At 35.8% G+C, this 23514-nt stretch overlaps 1 protein-coding gene across 8 annotated transcripts in view; it reads left to right on the plus strand.

The window, feature by feature from the left end:
• The window catches only part of Tpk1 (thiamin pyrophosphokinase 1), a 339523-nt gene that overhangs the window by 55710 nt on the left and 260299 nt on the right, over window positions 1–23514 (plus strand). For 6 of the 8 annotated variants that reach the window (XM_027943417.2, XM_071611250.1, XM_071611269.1 and 3 more), the window contains exon 3: window positions 1878–1949. The exons of the other annotated variants lie outside the window; for them this stretch is intronic. In XM_027943417.2, coding sequence (XP_027799218.1) covers window positions 1878–1949 — 72 coding nt within the window. The remainder of the gene's footprint in view (window positions 1–1877; window positions 1950–23514) is intronic. 8 annotated transcript variants of the gene reach the window in all.

The following is a 23514-nucleotide window of genomic DNA, read 5'->3' on the forward strand; positions in this document are numbered from 1 at the left end:
CCATGTCTCCGCACTGCCCTGTGGAGTGGTTTCAGATCAAGAGGGCTTTGTGCTCTGTAAATTTGTCTTTGAAGGAATAAGTGGATAATTACCTGTCTCTCTTCCTTCCCCCTATTTAGAATATAGGAATGCTTTTATATTTTTAGTTTAGGAAGAGGTGTCTGTCCTTTCTTCTTACTTTCCCGAGTGTACACTAACTCTGCAGTCTCTATGATCTTGAGTTTCCCTCTGTAGATTTGCAGGTTTTTCTTTGAGATTTCTGCCCCTTTTATTGTCCTCTTCTCATTGTTGGGTCCCCTCGACTTTCCTGCTGCATTCTGTGTTCTTGAAGGCACGTTCTTGGCTTGCTCTCCAGATTCTTCTACCTTCCTGTCTTTTCCTTCTGCCCCGTGACAGTGCGCAAACCCCAGTGATTTTGCCTTTGTTCTTTATTTTGACCTTTCTGTGCAGTATGGCGGCAGCTTGCCTGGTCTTACCTTATCCTTTTGCTCTTACTTCTGTAAAGATACTTCTCCAACCTACATGAAATGCTTCATCTGCTTGCTCCTGTGTTACTCTTAAATACATCCCGAGTGCCTCAACTTAAGCTCCTGTCATCTTAAACATCAGGAATTTGTGACATTAGTATTGATATCCTATAGTCATGTCATTAGGGCATTGTTTATAAAACCTGTAGTAGTAACCCTAATGGCTAAGGATAGCAGCTTCCTGTGGGCTATTTCCTTTGTTTCTAATGTCTTTTTCTTTATTCTTTCCAACTTCTTTTTCTTTGTGAGATCAAGTTCAAAAAAGTACACTTTGCAAAGATTCCTAGGATGACACCAGACCTTACTGACTCCCTAGCCTTTGAACTCCTGCCATTCTCATTGATCTGTTTATCTGGCGCTTCTCATACACTTATATTGCATTGTTGAATAAATCATCTTTATGTCTTACTACACATATAGCCTGTAATCTTATTCCTCTTGGTATTCCCAGGGCCTATTATGTAATTGGCTCTCAATAATGTTTGCTGTGGATGATGACATATCATCTTCTTATCTTGTTTCTAGTAGTGAGATGGCATAAAAACAATTAATTTTTTGAATCACCAAACAAACATTTTTATTTTCTGTAAGTGGAATGGAGGGTGTTTGGACTGAACTGAATGATAGATTTTCAACAGCTTTGCATTTTTTGAAGTCCATAATAAATGGCATGGGATGATTGTTGGAAAAGTAACTTTTCTCTACTTTCATAGTCTTTGGAGTGGCATCTAAAACCCTGAAATAAAACGATCATAGAAAGACCTACTAGGACTTTGTGAAAACACATGCAGGGTTTTGCATTGGAATGTTAAAGGTTGGGTAGAGATGGAGGAAGCAGAGAGAGGGGAGAGGAGACTAGGAATGAACATGGACAGAGGAAATACACATAACCCCCACCTTGGGGTACATAATGTCAGGATGATATAAACCAGCCTGTGGGAGGGGAATTCTATCAAAGAGGCAGACAGAATATGAGGATGAGAATTCATGTCAAGAGTTCTTCACTTACTACAGAAAGTTTACCCAATCGTTTTTTATGATGAATTATGTTTATACTGAATTCTTCTGTAGTACAGGAATGTGACAGACTTGTTGAGTAAAGTAGGTCTTTTTAGCCTATGATTCCTCTTGAAATGAAGGCTTGGAGGGATTATCTGTGCTTGAAATGTAGCTTCGTATACACTGAAAATCTGCACCAGTGGGGTGTATTTCCAGACCCAGATAAGAGGTCTGGAAATTAATCAAACAGAAAAGACAAAAACAAAACAACAACAAAAATCAACCAAAAAATTCAGTTCACTTACTTATTTTACCTTCTTCTTCTTCTTCTTTTTTTTTTTTTTCCTGTAGGAAGTTTGAAGTTCTGCCTTATGATTCTTAATCAGCCTCTGGACAAGTGTTTTCGTCCTCTTTGGGAAAAAGGTATTCTTAATTAGCATTTATATTTCTTTGTGTTCTTACTCCATTTAGGAGTGAATAACATGACTATTAAGTACCCTGGAACCTAAGTGAAACACCAAAAAGTGGAATTTAAAATAAGGTGGTTCAGTTATTTAATTGATAAGAATTCACTATTGCTTCTTCATTAGCCTCGAGGTGAATGCTAGAGCACACCTTCAAGCAGAGAATACTGTATTTTAGAACTAATATGTGTGTATTCATCCTGAATAATCAATAAGTATTTGTTCACATGTAAATAGCTTTGGGACCAGTGAGAGTAGATAGGTATCTGCATGCCTTACTTGTCTTAGCATCCCGTGATAAGGTAAGGGCAGCTGATCAGATTTGCAAGATTAAAAAAGAAGACCTGCAATCTATTAGACTCTCTATGGATGCTGAGAAATATAGTTACAAATGGTATAGTTTCACAGAATTAATACTTCTGGGACATTTCATGTGAAAAATCAGTCCTTGTTAACTATTTATTTGCAATATCCTTTGACGTTTATGGGATTAACTCTATGCTAGAAAATAATATTAAATATCACTTGGTATTTAGAACTTTTGTTCTTCTTTCATGAATTCTTAAGGTTATTTTTACCCCCAAAGGAATTCTTCTGCTGCATTGTCAGTGTAAGTTTTAGACCAAAGTAGATAGGTGGAATAATTTGAGTCTTAATCCACTTACGCATATCCCTGTGGTTGTTCTTGATCATCTCTTGCCACTACAGAACTCTTCAGTATTCTCAAATTAAGGTTATGTGTCTTATAGGGCAAACCCAATATGCTAATACGCTCATGTCTATAGTCAGAGATAGTGTGAGGGAATAAATGACCACACATGATACTGAATAAGAACTTGTCTGATAAAATTAAAAGGGAAACTCTTAGTATTCTATACACAGCTCCCTTTAAGTTCGTCGGCTTATAATTTCATGTTATAATTGTACTAACATTGCCCTCAGGGTTTGGAAATAATTTAACAGTATTTATTAGTATGACATATAGCCTAAAGGTCCTTTTTGGCTTTTATCTCTAGTACCCGTGCAGTGATGGCCACATACTTGCTCAGTAATTATAATAAATGAAAGATTGAATTTAATATGATTCAAATTGCCAGTAAATATCAAATAAACTGATTAGCTACATCCTTTTTGAATATAAATTTATTGTATCAGATTTTATTTTAGTATTAGGAGAGTGATTTTTATTGCAAATATTAGAGACAAAATAATTATTGCTACAAACTGTTGGAAATGTTGAATGTTGAAAAATCATATCTAAAGAAGTATGTCTTTGGGGATATAAGATCCTATTTTGTAGGTATTGTGAAATGATGTTGATTTTTGAGCTGACTGAGTTCCTCATTTGTTTTTTCTGTAGTGAATTGTATTTGAAAAAGTCTCATGCCTGACATATGCCAACTGATTATTTGATTTGCGCACACATACACAAAAAAAATGAAAGCTTATACATGGAGAGAACACAAAGTATCTCAAGTGTCAGGTGTACTGAAATGGTTAGTTAATTCTCATGTCTAAAATAAACTTTCTTCAGATTATTGAAATATGAAGTTCTTTTTTACATCTAAGATAATTCTGGGCTTTCTGGAGTCTTTAGCTGTTGTATGAGGCAGGTATACTGACACCCTTCAAAGGCAGGTGGACTGAGGGTCTTTTGAATCTCATAACAGAAGCTAAGGTTTTGTGATTGTAGGGTTCCCTTTTGTGTTGCTTTTTTTCCAAGTAAACGCAATGGAGTAGGGAAACCTTGAGCTTGTGTTGTTGATTTTCCCATCAGAGAGAAGTCCCAGCACTGGGAGTTCTGGAGAGCATGCCTTGTGCCACAGGAGAGTTAGCGGCAAGGGTTAATGGCTGTGGGCTGCTGTCCCTGTTGCCCCTTTGCCCATGTGCCCAACTTGTTTTGTAACTTCTGTGAATGTGAAGGCTTGTGAATAACAAAAACCTACGGATTGAAGCTGGGCTGTTAAACTAAAAGAGAAAAATCCAAGCTGTTGCATTCCAAGTCTTACAAAATTGAAAAATTAAACCTATGCCTAAGACTTCTGTTAAGTAAGCATTTCTTGAGATTCATTTCAGGCAAAAGCCTGGTTTGAAGGTTTATTTTTCAGTTTACTCTTGCAACATTTAGTTGGTAATAGTTGAGGCTTTTAGTTTAAATGCCTAAGGAAGGTGTTCAAGGGTGATTAAAATTTTAGAGGTTTTTAATGTATTTTCCCTTGTATACATCATGAAATTTTGATGATTTTTTTTCTTCGTTAGACATCTTGGAATATATCCCTACCTATGCCAGCATTTTGTAGATTCCATTTCATCTGGAGGAATGAAATGGAAATAAAGTACTTGAGAAATAGAGAAATGGATGGAAAGAAGTATAGTTAGTATGTAACTTTTCTGTAAATATCAGGTTTTTGAAATCTGGGAATGGGTGTTACTCTTATATTTACTTAGCTTTTTTTTTTTTGAGTCAGCCCTGCTATTTCAGTAAATGATTTTCTCAACTAGGAAGGTATGAGAAATGAAAATCATAGAGATGCTATATTTGAAAGGCTCTGCTTTCTTGTTGTAGGTCATTCATTTTCAATTTGAGTCACTATGCTACCAGGGGCCTCCAATTCAGTGGTCAGGGTCTCTGAGTACATAAATTTAAAATACAAAAAACAAATAGACATAACAGATGTACATTTACCTGGAATAGGTTTATATAAATCAGTCATGTGCTGGGTTTTTGGGAGCTTGGTTTCTAAAAGCATGTTCTCATTTTCAACTTGAGTTTGCCACAAAGCATTGGTGATCACATTAATTAGATCATGGATGGAAGATCAGATTGTGTTAACATCAGGTACTTGTCTGTAGTGTGACACCTTTCCTCTTTCTAATGTAGAATTATTTTTCTTGCCTTCTTTCTCAGATCTTGGGTAGCTGTCTAAGCTTAAGATTACACCAGCATATGGGCAACATTCCTTGATTCATTTCTAATAAAACTGAAGTCATAAAATATCTGAGACATCAGCCACACCTTATAGGTTAAAAGGAAGTGCAGGTGATATTCATGGATTGAAATATGAGCAAGCTCTTTGGTTTACAGCATCGTTTGGGGAGGAGAAAAGATGAGAGGGTATAACATGGGCTTTGGCCGTGGGAAAGATGTTTGGTGGAGAGTCTAGTCTGCATTCTGTGTGTGGTTATGTGTGCTACTGAGGCTTGGAACAAACTGAATGAGTTGGCCTGGGGAAAATCATAGGGCGAAACACTTGTTAAAGCTGGCAGGAGAGGAACTGTCAGGGAAGGAAACACTCTATTTTTGAACATGTTCAATAGAATTGAACAGTGTGAGCTCTTTGGTAGGTCTAATGACAGACTCTATGGAGGTCTTCACACAGTCCTTCCTTGCTACCTAGCTATTTTTCCTGATGTAGCTCTTATAGATTTGCTGGTTGTGACTCCTGGACAGGTAGATTATCACATGCATTTTTGTCATTTAAATGCATTCAGGCAGAGACCCAGCAGATCACTTTAGCTGGGAAAATGGTAGGCTTTAGCATATCTGAATTTCCATTAGGCTGATCTGGGAACCATCTGTTCCACTAATGATTAGCTTAGTTGTTAGACTTAAGAATCCTGTAGTACAGTAGTTAGGCTTGTCACAGTTTTACTGAGCCTCCAAATTGACACCATTGTGTCCCTTTTTGTGTTTAGTGTTTCACAGAACTTATGCTTTGAGCACATTTAAATGAACATTGAGCCAAAGATCTGATGAGCAATTTGCATACTTGGTTCAGGTCCATCAAGCAAAACAGTTATGGACAAGCTGTAGTGTCTGTAAATAAGGCTGGCAGAAAAGACCTGACCCAGTTGTGCAGAAATATTTGGGGGGACTACAAAATGGTTTTTCGGTTGTATAAGACATTTTATATATTCTGTGATATGAAGTCAGAGACATATTCTTTTTAATTCCAGATATGATGGCCCATTTCTATTGAATTAGATCTTTAATCATTCTGCATGTTTTAATACAAGTAAGATCTTAAGAAGTCCTGTGTTACTTTGTTTCCAAGGATTCACTTAAATGAGGTGGAATAACATAATCTTTATGTTTAATGTCACTTCTGATGATTTCTTTTATTTCAGTTAAGCAGTATCCCTTTTTAAAGGTTACTTCATTGACAAGTGTTTTGCATTAACTACCATCATGTTTTCAACAAATTAGCACCTTAGTCAGATTATCTCTTAATATTTATCCAGCATTCATTGCTTAATAACTACTGTGCACCTATTAAAATAGTGGCCAACACATATACAGTGTTTGCCACCTGCCAGATAATGTTTTAATGCCATCCTTTGTCAATCCCATGCAATAAAAATGTGTCTTATTTCCATTCTGGAGTGAGGTAGACTGAGATAGTGAAGTTCAAATGCACTATTCAAATTCACACACCTAGTAAATGGACAAATGAGGAATTTAAACTCAAGCAGATGATTCAAACAATCTAAGTACTTATGCAGTATGTTCCAGGTACGTTCAGTGACATCAGTGCCTGTGGTAAGGCTTATGGGTTAATTCCCTTGGTGTATTGACAAGGGGTCAGCAAACTTCCCCTGCAAGAGGCCAGGTAGTGGATGTTTTTGGTTGTGTAGGCTATGTGTTCTTTGTCACAGCCCTTCAACTCTGCTGTTGGTAAAAGCAGCCCTAGGGAACCATGTGAAAGAATTGGTGTGGCTCTGCTCTACAAACGAGGGATTTGCAAAAATAGGCACACAACTGGATTTGGACCATAGTATGTAGTTTGATACTCTTTTTCATTATAGTTTTTTAGGCTCCCAGCTAGTACTTCTAACCTTGGCATTGGAACTCTTGGAAAACTGCTCCATCTCCAGTGTTCCAAGATCATACATTTCTCTGGCTGGTGAATTCCTTATCATCAACCTCCTGTTCTTTCCCGCTCACCGATTCTGCCTTTTTTAGGTGCATTCAGATATTTAGCCTGTACCCACTTTCATAGTGTATAGCGCTCTGCTTTCATTCTGGACCAGATTTTAGTGACAAGATTTTTTTTTTATGGTAATTTCCTGATCTCTCACTTCTCTGTCTTTTCTGGTGAATGAATAATCATGCTGGACCATCTCTTTATGGTTCAGGTGTGAGGTCTCCTCCAGAAGTTCCTGTGTGAGAATGACGTATTTTGTTATAGTACAGATGTACCAAATAAGTGTCTTGCTTTAAAGCCTCTGAAAATGACTTACCAAGGATATTGGCCCCATTTTACTAAAAAGAGGGTCAGCATCCCATGAGAGCTTTCCCCTTCATCCCCAATGCCCACCACCACACTCTTCCTTCTCTAGTTTTCTCCATGTGTGTCAGCTTCTTCTGCCTCAGCATAGCCTCTCTCTCTTTCTTCCTTCCCTCCTCCTTTTGATGGTTATCTCTTGGTCTCCTTTTCTGTCACTTTTTCCTCTGGCAATAACTGGTCACATGTGTTCTTACGTATCCACGCAGGCATTCCATCCTTTGTTCTGGTCTCTTCCTTAATCGACATTAATGTAAATTTTTTGTCCAGCTAATTTTTATAAAGGGAATCATAATTATTCAAGACTGTTTCTGTAAACATTATTAACAACATACAGCTGTTGTAATAAATGTTAGTAACACTTTCAATTATGTGGCACTCATTGGCAATGTCTGGTTTCTCCATTAAACTAAAATGAGGAGTAATAACAAATGTATGAAGGGTTGAAAGATCAGAATTGGAAGTAGAGCTGAGTTGACATCATTGGTTACAATTATTAATGTAAATATCACCGGCTCCTTCTTCAGAAGTAAGGATGTGCTATGGTTTCGTGACTGTTTTTAAGCTATGGATTGTTACCTATTTATAACTTAGTGTATCATTGAATGAGGTGAGGCCAGTATGCACAAAAAGAAGTTGAAAACCAGAAAACAGTGCTTCAGGCACAGTAAAGATAAATGTTGTTTCCTGAAACACACATGCATTTCCACATGAGATGGAAAAGTGTATTTGTTTCTGTAGGTCATGATGGATCACTGGCAAGTGGGCCAAGTTAATGACAACAGTTATTCCTGTGTATTCGATGCCTGTCACTCTGCAGACACACTCTACATGCAAGTTTGAATGTACTCACCACAATTGTCCTGTGGGATCATTATTGCAATGATTCTTATTCTATAATGAGACGGTCGAGGCACGGAGCCAACTGAATCCAGACCTGTCTGCTTCAGAGCTTCTTCAGCTCCTAGGACTTTCCCCTTTTTCACAGGGGTAAGAGGTTCCCTGGTAGAGGGGAAGCTAAGAGTGTTTCATGGAAACACCATTAACGTTTAGAAGAGACTGGGTCCTTCCCTACCTGTTCCATGGGGGTCTTGTGGACATTGCTTCTAGCAATAGCTTTACGTTTATTTTAATGTGTACAATAATCTAATAGATCATTAGTTCCAAAAGTTATTTGTTGAAGAATGGTCCAAAGATTCTGAATCTCTTTTCTATTAAATGTTTTTGTCATAACTAACATAACACAAACATTTGAGAGTAATAAAAAAATAATCTGAGTGGAAATATTTCTAACTTTTTATTTTAGAGAAAGTGCAGCGAATGAATCTCAAATGAACCAGCTAGCATGGAAGTATATCTTGCATAGTCACATATGGGCATGTAGCATTTTTCTTATGGAATTTTATGGTCTTATGCCTGTTTGTTTTGCTTTAGTAACCACAATGTCATAGGACATTTAGAGAATTTATGCACAGATCTCCAGAACTTTCTATTTGAAGTGCATTTGTAAATCTTCTCTCTTATACTACCAATTCTGTGGCACTTAGTATGAACTGTTTTACTGAATATTCTAAAGAGAAAGTCATTTTTATGTAGCAAGTTACACAGTATTGCAGTTTGTTGTTATTTTGTTTTTTTACACATTCATCTTTGAGTATCTATGTCAAGAAGTGTTCCGAGTCTGTTGAAGCACAGTGAGGACAGGGCAAGCCTTGTTGCTAGGGGGTTTAGGGGGCAGGAAGGGGACTGCTTGTCCCTCTGCATACATCCCAGTGTCCTCTGCAGAACCAAATGTATTAGGTATAAGACTTCTACTCTCTTCTCTCTACGTAAGAGCATCATCTAAAAAGTCTACTTGCTTCATAAGCCTGGTGCCCAGGGTTCTTATAGGCAATCTCAATTGCTTAGGACTCTGTAGCTCTGATCAGTCACTGGTAGACTGAACCTACCCCCTAGAATCACTATTAAAACCAGGGACTGATTTTGGCCCCTTTGTTTTTAAAGACATCAGACAGCAGTGGAAATATCTCATGGGTTACATATTAATTTCACTGTTAAATTAGAATTTAAGAAATCCATTTTGGACTCCTGAAACAGAATATAGGACAAAGTATTTGCTAAGTAGTTTATTGTATACATCTAAATAAATTCAGCCATCTCTAATTATTTTGGACATCGATCTATTGCCCTTCACATAGATGAGCAGACTTTGCTTCTCTTGTAAAACATCAATTAGAAAGATTTACTGATTTACTTAGGACACCATTGTGTACTTTGGTGTGCCTGTTCTGTAGATTATTGCTCATTCGGGCCAACCTACTTCTTTATGGGATGTTACTAATTTGCAGTCGGTGACCAGACCCATCGCAAAAGATTTGATCATAGAATAAAAAAAAGTTACATGTTTCACCCCTGCAATGTCCATGAAACCTGATATACATCTAGAGAAGGGAGTATGTTTTAGATGTGGGCACAGGAGCTTTTGAACAGATTTATGATTTTGTAGAGAAAGATAGTACCCATGTGTACTGTTATGTTTGCTTGTTTGTTTTCATAGTTCTGGTATTTTTGACTTGGGAACAATGATGTAGTTCTTTACAAAAAATACTTAAGCTATTTCACTTCTTTTTGAATATGTTCATTAGAACATAGCTTACCTTTTCCCCAACTATTGCCGGGTTAATACAAAAGTCAATATAAATGCTAGTGTAGATATTATGACTTGAGTACACTCACTGAGTTTCCTTGGTAGAAAGAAATTCAACATGCTGTTCAAGAATGGAAATGAAGTGAGTCAGTGAAATCAGCATAGATGTACCTGCCAAACTTTGCTGTCCTGTAAAAGCCACCAGTCTCTCTCCCCTTTTCTCTTTCTGTCCCATACAACTGAGACAGTGAAAGGTGGGAAATATCAGTGGTGTTTGTTATTTTTTTCCGAAGAAAGTATAGATTAATTAAAGAAAGAATGGATGTAGCACTATGACTTGACTTTAAGTTGTTTTTTTTTTTTTAATTCTTAGGTTGAAATTCATCTATTCTATATATAGATATTCAATGTGTAAAACACATTCCAAAGTTATAGTAGAATTTAATGGAGAAATAATAGAATCACAGAGTATTTTAGTTTTTGAATTTATGATATGGCCACAAGGGAAATTACTTTATGATTTTTACTTTAAAGATTGAAGTGTCCAAAATATACCTTCCCTTCTTGTTCTTCCTTTAAGAGTATAGTTGTATTTTTATTTACTCAGTAGCATGTTGGGCCTTCAAGAATTTCTTGAGAGTTTAAAAGAGGAGACTATAAAGGATAAATGGGGTAGCATGATTTTTTTTTTTTTTTTTTTCAGTTGCCAATGATATTTGGTTGTGTTTTAAAAAAAGTGCTGACAGGCTGGGGATGTAGTTCAGTGGTAGAATGCTTGCCTAGCAGGCATGAGGCCTTGTGTCCAATCCAGAGCAGCATGCACGCGCACGCGCACGTACACACACACACACACACACACACACAGTGTACTGATAGTACTGTGTTTAAATGTGAGTATCATTACCAACCTGGATCATTCATTAGACAAATATTTACTGAATATATTCCAAAACTAGTTATACATCCAAGCTAGTCTTTTTTCTTTGTGATTACTTTGTACATCTTGTTTATAATGATGCATTTTGTTATTTTAGTTCCTCTTCTTGTGGTTTCAGTGGCAGTTAATCATGATTAATGCCTTGTGCATTCTTCACATTCCATAGTACTTAGAAATACTGCAGGAATATCAGCAGGGGAATCATCTTGATACTGCTTGAAAATAATTTTCATACGAGAGGACAAAATATAAATATAAGTTGAAAGTGAGAGGATTAAGGATCTGAGTGACCAACAAAAGCAAATTTAGGATCTTGAAAAATACAGATATTGAAACGTGAGCAATCATATTCAACCTCATAGATTTGGCTGATTTTACTTGTCCATATGGCTTATCTATATCCCTGGCCTTATGGTTTCCAGATTCTCTCTGGCTTTGATTTTGTAGGAAGGTCTCTTAGTTTGATTTCCCCTTTTTATTATATTAACCTCAATTATTGCTGATTCAAAAGATCTTCGTGAGACACTTGCATTCAATCAAAACATTCAGTAGGTCTCTGAGTACTACATTCTTAAACTCTCGCTCGTCAAATAAAATAATGTTTCTCATTGCTGGAAATGAAATAGAAATCTTTTTATAATATTATAAATGGAATGCTATTTCTGTTTTTTTGGGTTTTTTTGTCCCAAGAATTGAACTCGGGGGCACTCGACCACTGAGCCATATCCCAAGCTGTATTTTGCATTTTTATATAGAGACAGGATCTCACTGAATTGCTTAGTGCCTTGCTTTTGCTGAGGCTGGCTTTGAACTCCTTATCCTCCTGCCTCAGCCTCCAGAGCTGCTAGAATTATAGGTGCACGTGCCACTGCACCTGGCCCTGTTTCTAGTTTTTATGGGAAATTGTTAGTAGAGTTCCTCATAACAATATACTCCCCTTGCATCCTTTTATATCTTGTCTTACAAAACAAACCCAAACTGTAATACATTAATACCACAGATTAGCCTAAGATGTGTTTGCTTGCACTAATGAGAGCAGAATTCTGTGTGTGCTTTATAATTTCCTCGTATTTTCTCGAAGCAGTGAATTGTTGATCTTCTCAAAATTCAACAACAAATCTAAATATATCTGATCTCTAGTTTTAAAGCAGCAGCTCTTCTTTCCTCCAGGGGAAAAATGGAAAGCACATGCAAACCTTTTTTTGATAGGAAGTGGCTATTTTCATATTTGACAGAAGTAAAGGCTGTAGCTGCATTACTCTACATATCTCTAGTTAAATGGGGTATAGGAATGGTTTTGAGATTCTCCTTGTAGAAAACTATTTTCAGATCACATTGAACATCTATTAAATTTCCATGAGGCTGCAACTCTGATCCCATGTTCTATGGGACGCTAGTGTGACGTACAGTACCATCCTCTGGCCTTGCACAGTAATTGCAGGCACTCCTTCTCTTTCCCATAAACTCAATTTAACAAAATTTGGGGTTGTGATGTGAATCTTTGTATTTTATTCTTTATTAGGCACATCTGCATGTGAATGTTTGATTCCATAGACTGAAGATTAGGCTGTCCAAATACCTGCATTCCTAGTTCTGAGGAGTCTTGATTACTGTGTATCTTATTGTCAAACCATACACTTTTCTCCTCACCCTCCTTTTAGAAGTTGTTAATCATAAATGTCAAACTCCCGTATGAAGAAACTTGGTAAAGATTCAGTCCATTTTTTTTTATATTTATTCTATCTGTACACTAATGAGACCTCATATTCTGAGTGCTGACCTTGGTGTTTGAAGATCTTTTGCTATTAGTGTGGTCTCAATTATATTTTCTATATGATGCTTATTATGTCAGAAGGATTCACTAATTATTTTTAATGAAGACTTTGGCACTTGTTAAACACTTGTGTGAAAAGCTGGAAGGGCACATTTCTATTTCAGTGCATCAGTAACAATGTGTTAGCATTTCAACTTTATTATTAATGTGGAATGTATTTCCCCCCATGCCACGCATTTTGTATCCCTTTTGAACAGTCTTACCATAACATTATTGATGGTGTCTTCCTTCCTCAAGATGTTGGGAAATAGTTTGATGTATTCCTCTCTCTCTCTGATTTTTTTTGAATGCTGAACTAATTGTAATTTCAACTGCCTTCTTTTCATTTTTTAATTAAAATTAAAAGATAGTTGTTAATTGTAGTTCACGGAGAGTGTCACTTTCATAAATCTAAAGAGTATCTCAAATAAAAGCCAAAATCATAAGTAGTTAATTAAACTGTTCTTTTAGTTTAATGAATCATAACTACATGGCTCTATAACTTATCCTAAGGCAAACTTATAGAAAATATGTCATTAAAATGAAAGAGGAAGAATTAAAGGGAAGTGGCGAGGTGTGCAAGCTCTGGAAAGAACCCTGCGACATTGAGTTGGCTTAGACACTGTATGTGGAAGATAACCCCCGAACGTTTGGTCATTGCCTGAGCTTTCTCTGTCTTGAATCACGATTTTTGAAGAGTCTGTAGCATTAATGTTACCAAATATCTGTTTAGAAAACCTCAGTAGTGGAAATGATTTTGCATAATTTTGAGATTTCCCCATAATGGACATTAGTAGATACCCATGATGGTAAGACATAGTTTGATGTATTTTTGGAGCACAGATGCTCTTCCCCACCCAACCCTTATTCTCTAGTGACTGGGCAGTATTTCCATAAGTCTCTTTACTTGGCACATTTGAAACCATCTTCCCCTTTCCTTTCTGCTTATCTTCTACATTTTTTCACCTTTTATTTTTATTTTTGAAGTCATTCTTTTCTTTTCCCAACTCCCTGGTGCCAATTTGGTCATTATTGAAAATGTCCTATTTATACTCTTTTCCACCAAGTCTCTCATGTGTCTGTGAATGAACTGCTAGGTACTAGAATAAAATAAATGGAGGAGGATGCAAGAGGTGTACTCATAGGGCTAATGGTGATTGATAGATGGAATCTGCAACTTCTGCTTCCTTGCAGTGCTCTGGGGAGAACTGCTCGCCATATTGGTTGGTTTTAGGATGCTTCTAAGTGTAATACGACCTAGTTCTGATTAAGCTTTACTCTTCTAAGACATGAGAGTGCTGCAATTAAACTTTACCTTAAGGTTTACTACAAATTCCCAAATTCTGATGAGAGTGAACTTTTCATCTCTAGAAGATTGCTGATTCATTGATATTTTGTGCTCAGTAGTTTTTGATCTTTCAGAAACAAAGATGAGTGATGAAGATAAAATAATCCATTTGAATCCTATAAATTGTTTACAGATTTCTTCTTTTTCTGTCCCAAGCTCCCCTCATTTCTGCCTCCAGCCAAAGTAAGTCCCTCTAATGCCATCATACGTACACTTGCTTGTAGTGTGACTGTTGCCTTAATTTTATGAAGACAGTCTGTCTGAAGATGGCTCCTGATTGATATGTTATTCCTAAGATCAGGTGGTTATTATACTTGATTGATTAGTTGGGTGTTGACTTTTCTTTATTTCATTTGACTCTTCCAAATAGTACATTGTCTTTCCAGATTTGATACCATAATAAAACTGAGAGAAACTTTCTTTAAAATAAACTAATACATGTTTACCACTTATTTTCACCTTCCTATAACATTGATGAATGTGTATTTTGTAAATTATGGAATTGAATGTTTTCTAAATTGTTTTTTTCAAAGTTTTCTTGATTCTTTCTCTTGTAGTATGACTTATTTGGAATAAGATCTTAATTTGGCATCATAGATGATATAATGGATGATCATAGCACTTTTGATTATTAAAGTAGCTACTGGAATCTTTATTTAAACAATAAAAGGAATAAACTGGTAACTATACTCCTAATAATACTAAAGGAAATTAAATAATTGGAAAGTATATTTTCCTTGTGAGCATTTATAGTATTTATCTAAGTCTATAGACTTGGAAAACCATTAACGTGAAGGAAAACACAAAAATATTCCTCAATTTGCCAGAACAACAATAAAAACAAAATTGCTACATCTGAATAGGTTAAAAGCTATTTTCTAATTCTGTAAAAAAAATTCATTTCTCTTTATTTTTCCTGAGTAACGGGATTTTTTTCTGTATGGATTTTTGTAAGTTTAAATTTAATGATGTTCTTTTGAGCTTTTGGAGATAAGCATTATATAGTAGGAAATAAAATAAAGATTGAAATGTGAAGATATTTAAATTCACTGGCACTGCAGAGACTGGGATCATAAACAACAATCAAGGTTGTAACTGGACACATTGATATTGAGAAATGTATGCTACAGTTATTTTTCCAAGATTTTGTTTGTAGTGTAAAGTAGTACATTTTAAACTGTATGCCTTCTTCCTCACCCATCACACAGCCCACCCAACTTTTATTTTATAACAGTGCATGGAAACAGAGATAATTTTAATTAAGCAGTCTAGAAGTTTTTCATGGGGCACTACATTTCTTAGAAGTGTTTTAGTTGTTAACTTTCGAAATCGGGTTAATGTGTGGTTGTTTTCAAATAGCTGAATTAATGTCAGCTCTATTATTCTGGATCTGAAATAGTCTCTCCACTGAGTATTTCAGTTGGTGTCTCTTCGCCAGAACATTTGAACCCATCTTATCTTCCTCCTAGTAATGGACTTATTGCCTTGTTCTTCACTAAAGCTCACTCTAGGGAGCCATCTTTATGTCATTTCATTGTTTTTTTTTTTTTTTTCAAACTTATGGGTGTGATGAACTACTGTCCATTTCTTCTGTACAGTGCCTCCATATTGCTCTCCGTTTCTACCCCAGATGATCTCATCTTAGTACCAGTCCTGTCTGTTCTTCTGTAGTTGTTCTTCAAATTACCTGAAGACCTCTGGTTATTTCCCATTTATGTCTGGGCTGCACACCATCTGTAGAGTCCTTGGCAAAGGTTCTCGTTCTTCCTGTCCAGAGGTTTTGCAGGTGTCGGCATCACTTAAGACAATGAAGTCCAGATCCCACAGGCTTGCAGGTGCTTTGTGGTTGATGCTCACGGTAGCTGTCCCATCCTCATTCTCCTTGGTCTTCACGGCTGGATTCTTAGCTTTCTGCAGCCAGGTCTTGGCTTCTCATTTTTGTGTCAGGGTCGAGTGTAGCACTTGCACGTTGAGGGTGGTCAGGGAGACTGTGTGGAAGGAGAAGGTCTCTGTTACTTGGCCCTTCACGTTCGTGCCTGGCTGCCTTCTGTTCTGCCAGCACGCCTGTCTGCTTACCTGTGGATGCTCACTTGTTTACTCTTTGTCATTTCTCCCTGCCCCATTTGAGGAAAGTAAGTCTGATGTCTGCTGGCTCCTTTAACTTGGGCCCCTTTTTGGTAGGCATGTGAACCTAATCCTGTTTTATTTTAGATTTTCTTCTTGAGTTCCAAGATTTCCGTGATCAGTTCTCTTCGTAGAACGTCATTGTACTGCTGTTTGAGTCTCTGATAGCAGGAAGCGCTGCATATTTATCTCAAGGAAAAGTATCCACGATTTCAGTGCAAAGCAGATGAACTCTGCATTTTGTATATTTTTGTTTTTCTGATTAGATTCATGTGGTGGACATGACTAGTTAATACAGATGATGGCAAGGTGTCACAGAACCATTCAAGTGAGTTGTTCCACAAACTGTCTTGCAGTTAACTTCTTCCAGGTGGTGGCTGCATGCCATATAGCTGTGGTCTGACAAATAACTTTCCTAATCTAGTGAAACTTCTTCTGAGTAACCATAAATTTCCTGATAATAGCCAGTGTTTAAAAATTATTCTAGTTAGCTCAGTGGTCGAGAGCTTGCCTAGTGTGCATGAGGTTCAATTCTTAGCATCTCATATATAGGAATAAATAAAGATAAAATTCCACTCATAACTAGAAAATTATTTTTAAAAAATTATTCTAGTAAGTAAAACTTTTGAGTAAACTTAAGATTCCATATGTTAATATCCATAATCTTAATAAAAATTATTCCTAGAATTATACAGTGAATTTAAAGTTGATAGTTTTCAGAGCATATTTCAAGAATTAACATTTTGTGCTTCTAATAATGTTGCCAAGAAGGTGAAAAGACAACCCACAGAATGGGAACAAATATGTAGTAATTATAAATCTGATAAGGACTTTTATCTAGAGTATATAAAGAATGATCTATGAGTATATAAAGAATGCTTATAGATCAATAATAAGAAAATGATCCAATTAAAAATGGACAAAGATCTGAACAGACGTTTTCCAAGAAAGATATAATGAAAGAACTTTGATTGGGCAAATGGGAGGGAGGGTAGGGAGGGTGCAAGGGGGGGAGCAGGAAAGATGGTGGATTAAGATAGACACCATTACCCTAGGTACACATATGACTGCACACATGGTGTGATGCTACATCTTATACAACCATAGAAATGTAAAGTTGTACTGCAATTGTGTACAATGAATCAAAATGCATTCTGCTACAATTAGTATGCATATGAAAGAATGATTAACATCATAAGTCACCAAGGAAATGCAAATCAAAATCACCAAGATGGATGGAGTCAAATATTCAGATAAGAACAAGTATTGGGAAGGGTGTAGAGAAATCAGAACTGTCATGCACCACTAGTAGAAAAACTTAGAAAAAGTGTTTGGCAGTTCCTAAAATTATTTCACATAGAGTATACCATTTGACCTGTTTCTACTCCTAGGTGTATACCCAAGAGTAATGGAGATGTGTGTCCACAAGAATTTACACATGAATGTCCATATCAGTGACTCATAGTACTCATTTCCACCCAATGTCCAGTAATGGATGGGTTGAGAAACAAAATTCATTGTATCCACATGATGAGAATTACTATTATCAAAGCAGTAAACTATAATATAAGCTACAATATCGGTGAACCTTAAAATATTAAGCCAATGACAGTATTCAGGCATAAAAGCTACATATTATGATTCAATGCAGATGAAACATCCAGAACAGGAAAATCTATAGAGATAGAAAAATATATTGGCAGACACTTAAAGCCAAGGATGGGGAGTAATAGAAATAGTAAAGGTCAGGGGAGTCCCTTAATGATGACAAAATGTTCTGAAATTGATTGTAGTGATGATGGTTGCACCTCTGTATTTCCATAGGCATCATCAAAAACAGACATTAAAGTATAATTCAGTATCTTATAGTCTTTATTATCAATTTAATGTTTGTCTTGGCTGGGGTGTTCAATTTTCTTAAGAGGTTTAACGTGCATCAAACTTTGTATACTATGTCCTCACTTTTTTGATACATTCATGCAGTATAGACAGGTAGTTCTCAAATTTAGCAAGCATCAGAATTACCCGGAGGGCGCTTGCCCAGCCCAACATTTTGTATTCAGCAGGTCTGGACTACCCTCAAGAGTTCTGACAATTTAAAAAAATAATAATAATGCCTCTGGTTGTGGTCTGAGAATGAGTTGTTTAGGTCTGTGGATATCATTTTAAATGTTTATTTTTTAGTTGTAGTTGGACACAATATCTTTATTTATTTATTTTTATGTGGTGCTGAGTATCGAACACAGGACCTTGCATGTGCTAGGCTAGTACTCTACCGCTGAGCCACGGACTCAGCCTGGTCATTTTATTTTTTAAGCACAGCTTTTCTTAGCATCTGAGGTAAGGTCCTTGATAAATTTCAATTTTAGCTGTACTAAAATCTCATATAGCATCAATTTGGTGAGAACATAAGATTTTTTTATTGATGTTTTTTAATTATATAAAAAATTAGGATACAACTGCATGGAACATAATTTGCTCTATTTGGTACCCAATACTTTCCCCTTCCCCTTCTCTTCTCCTCCTACTCCTCTTCCTCTACTCCACTGAACTTTATGCAGTTTATAGTTGTTGTTGTTGTTTTTTTTTTTTCCCACATGAGTGTCTTGATGTTGAAATTCCTGTGCTGCATGGATTGGTGGTGATGTATTTGAAATACACTGTTTTATTTTGTGAAACTTCTTCCTTTCTGCATACTGAGCTTGATGTTTAATTGAAGGTTTTTATTGACTGCCCAACTTTTTAATTTTAGCTTTCTTTAACATTTATAGAAACTCTGTAATTTAAACAAAATAAAATAGACAAAATATTTTGAACAGGCAAAGAATAAAGCCGATTTCTTTGTAAAGTGATACATTTAGAAAGCTAGGTACTGTTCTTAATTTTTATCATTTAATTCCCAGATCAAAGAGTGACGAGTTTTTTTTTTTTTTTTAATTAGAACATTCTTGTTTAAAATATTTTTACCAGGGTAAGCTTTCTGTGGAAGAGTGTGACGAGCATTCATTATGAGTATTAAATTCTTTTTTTTTTTTTTTTTAAAGAGGTTTTTTTTTTTTTTTTTTTTTAAAGATAGAGTGAGAGAGGGAGGGAGGGAGAGAGAGAGAGAGAGAGAGAATTTTTAATATTTATTTTTTACTTCTCGGCGGACACAACATCTTTGTTTGTATGTGGTGCTGAGGATCGAACCCGGGCCGCACACATGCCAGGCGAGCGCGCTACCGCTTGAGCCACATCCCCAGCCCCATTAAATTCTTAATTAAGGAAACTGCTTTCTGAGAAAATTTATTTTCTTGATTTAAAACAAGCAAGCAAGATGTTTTATGTAAAAGGAAATATCCTTAGGAGCTTGTCACTGTGAAGTCCTTAAGCCTCTTGTCCAACATTTTGAATTAGTGATGGCTCAAAATGCTTATTAAATTACTAATGAATGAGCCATGGGCAGAGGATCTTGCAGATTGTTGGAATTACAAAGACAGACAAGAATCTTTCCTTGCAGGCATTTACAATCTGGTAGTCTGTGTTGCACTTCAACCAGTGAGGATTTATGCAGCACCTGGGATTTTACCAGGGTGCCTGGCAGAGTACTTGAATGGGAATTTGAGAGGCAAGAAGGGAAGGCCTTGCCCTTGAGAGCTTTTAACCTGTACTAAAACTGAGACCCAGCACCAGAAATAACCACTTGTATGCAAGTAGCAGATTTTTGGTGTTGTAATGTCAGTGTGTGTTATTGAAATTCACTGAGGGGCTTTGGGGATTGAGGGGAGATCTGTGTGGCTGCACACACATCAGGAGTTCATTGAAAAACTGCTGTAGGCAAAAATACCATCTCCGATAATAAATTGCAAGAGTATCAAAAGTGATGTTAAAAAAAATGGCCCAAACACTACACTAGGGTTAAAATTCTTTATTGTATTATGCCAGTGTGAAAGGGAGCATCTGTCACCCATCAAACCCAGGAATACTGCCTGATGCTAGCCAGGTTAGCGCTACTCTCTTGCCCACTGTGTTACATTATTCATGTTGGGCTTTGGCTGGCACCACAGAGTTTGGGGACCTATCTGGAACAACAGGAAAACTTACAAGCCAAAAAGCAGCCATCTTATACTTAGAATATTTTATAATCTGGAAGTAAGTCTGCCCCTAGGATTAAGGATTCTACTTATCAGGAGAGGCAGAAATATAATGAAAATTATAGCCACGTTGTAAATATTAGAAGCAACCTAATACCTTGAATTTATCTGCTGCATTTGGGTGTTAGAACAATGTCAATCACTTTGGCAAATTCTATTTTAAATATATGTTCTGAACCAAAAATTGGATGTAATAGTGACAGTTACATAGGAAGACCTATGCGGAGAATGTTGTGTAGCACAGTTAAATATTATCTGTAGAAGACACTTTGAATTTAACTTAAAATTTTCTTATGCACATGAATGTTTTCTTTCTTTTTTTTTGTTCTTTTTAGCTATACATAACAGTAGAGTGTATTTTGACATACAAAATGGAGTATAACTTATTCTAATTAGGATCCCATTCTTGTGGTTGTACCTGATGTGGAGTTTCACTGGTCATGTATTCATATATGAATGCTGGAAAGTTATGATGCACATAAAATTTTTGGGATTGCTTTATGAAATCAAAGTAATTGATCTTGGATCTTGTAGCTTTTACTTGATGAGAACATCTTCTTTGATTTAGCCAGAGTTTGCTAACAGTAAACAGTAACAACAAAAAGTCATTTTCTGCTTATTGCACTGACAAAATGAGAGAAACTACTGCTGTTGGAAGCATCAGAATAAGGTAATCTGATAGTGTTAGTAGAGATGGGAATTATTATGGTAGAAGTATGATGTTTTTTTCTTGGATCCTAATCTGGCAATCTCTTGTAATATTATAAGCATGATAAATAGTTAATACAGAGTTATGTTTTTAACCTTGCTTCAAAATTATTTAATAAGGAAACTTGAAATAATTAGCTTTCCACTACTGCTGATTAAAAAGTACAAAATATTTTCCCTACCTGTAAAGATGGTATCATAATACTGGACATTTGTATCATATGTAGAAATATTTACAAATGAAAATATTTGAGTGTGAAAAATTAGAAAAATAAAAATCTTTAAAGATAAATGCAGGATTAGAGAAGAGCCTTCTCCTCTAGGATTAGAAATACAGAAATTAAAAGATAGCTATATTTGTCTATATAAAATTCAGTAAACTTTCTCTGGCACAAAATATAACAGTTAACAGAAAAACAATATATATTCAATTATAAGTATAATTAGATAAAAGTTATTTTTATATGAGATAATAACTATTAATCATAAGAGAAAGCCACATGTACCCCTCACAAATTTTAGGTAAGTTTGGAAATATGGATTTTAGAGAAGAAATAATTTAAGTGAAACCAAAAGATATGAAAAGATGCTGAAATTCACTCTAGTTGTGTAAATGAATGTTAAAATACAGCAAAATCCTTTTCCACCTATTAGACTGACTAAAATGATAACTGGCTACTGCTATTGGCAACATAGGAAATAGGGTAATCTGATAGTGTTAGCAGAGATAGAAGTTATTATGTTCTTTCCTTAGACCTTAATTTGGCAATCCCTTTTTCACAGTGAAAGTACACATCTCTTTAGTTCTGCAGTTGCAGCTCCTTGGATTCTCTATTTCATAGAAATGTGAGTCAGCATGTGAAGAAAACATGCATCTGTGTGTATGTACATATACATGCAGACATACACATCTATGTGTGTATGTGTATATATGGACGCTTATTGCTGCTTTTCTAGTAGGATCAGAAAATTAGAAAGCAAAGTGCCTCTACATTATTGAATATTACTATATATTATGGTACATTTGTGTCACAGAATACTATGCAATTTTGAAAAGAGAATGAGATCTATATACTCCTTGCCTTGGAATTTCAGTGAGGTATTATTGAGGGAGAAACAATCAGGTTACAAAAAAGTTTCAATCATATGATCTAATTTTTTCTAAAATAAATGAAGTAAAAAGTCCACATATGCATATTTTATTGTCTCTGAAAATTCATATCTGTGCATACATACTTCCATCCTAGTATGTTTTATGGATAGAGATTAAAGGAAAGAAAAATATTATTTGTGAGCATAGAGAAAAGAGAAGGGGAGAACAATTGAAAAAGAAAGTGCAAGACTAGCATAAATACATTAAAATATGAATTTATTAATGTTTTAAGATATTTCTATAAACTATATGCATTAATTAAACATAAAATTTCAGAAAGCTAACCATATGTAAGAGATTCAATGACCATAGCCCTAGCCAACATCTTCACTGCAACTTCAGAAGAGATCACTGACCAGTACTATCTATGGTAAATTGCTTTTGAATTTTTAACCAGAGAAATCAAGACATTGTAAATGGAAATTTAATGGTTTAATAAGCAACTTTTTTATTTCTGTGATACATAAAATAATGCATCATGCAACTGAAAGTCTGGGGCTCAATAAAATGCAGCAATTCATTTTCATTTAAAATCTATTGCTTAGTTGATTGTTCCTTTTCCATTGCATTTAACACACAAATATACACTTTCTCTTAATGGACTTACTAGGGCTGCAGAATCCATTCTCAACAAGGCATACTCACCTGTGCAACAGGAGAATCCTTTGTGTTTCTCATGGGGATGCTTGAGTGTCTTTGCAACATGACCTTTTTCTTTTCCAGGAGTGAATAATCCAAGAAAGATTCTGCAGTGTCTTTTATGACCTAGTTTCAGAAGTCGTATGCCATTATTTCCACCATAATGTTTGTTAGAAGTGAGTCACTAAATCAAACCTACTTTCAGATGGATGGAATTTAGATTCGCCTTTTCAAGTATCAAGGGAGAAACTTGAAGGAATTTGCATTTGTGGGCATATTTGAAGCCACAATACCTGGAAACATTAAATGAAAAAAAAAAAAGGCTGTTTTCTGAAACTTTACATTCATTGTCTTACACTTCTGAGCCTTTTTGTAAAAGAGTTCATGTTTGTGTTATTCATGTTTTTAAATGTAATATTTGTTATGGTTTAAATATTAGGTGTCCCCTGAAAGCTCATGTGTAAGACAATGCAAGAAAATTTAGAGGTGAAATATTTGGGATATGAGAGCCTTAGTCTACTCAGTGCATCAGTCTCCTAATGGGGATTAACTCGGTGGTAGACATAGGCAGGTAGGATGTGACTGGAAGAGACAGCTCATTGATGGTGTGCCTTTGAGGTTTATATTTTGTGAGATGAGCTTGGTGTCTCTCTGCTTCCCTCTTTCCTTTATCATACTCTTAGGCCATGATGTACTGCCTCACCTTGGGTCCACAGCAATGGAATCAACCATCTATC

The sequence above is a fragment of the Marmota flaviventris genome, chromosome 1 (genome assembly GCF_047511675.1).
Source record: "Marmota flaviventris isolate mMarFla1 chromosome 1, mMarFla1.hap1, whole genome shotgun sequence".
NCBI lineage: Eukaryota > Metazoa > Chordata > Mammalia > Rodentia > Sciuridae > Marmota > Marmota flaviventris.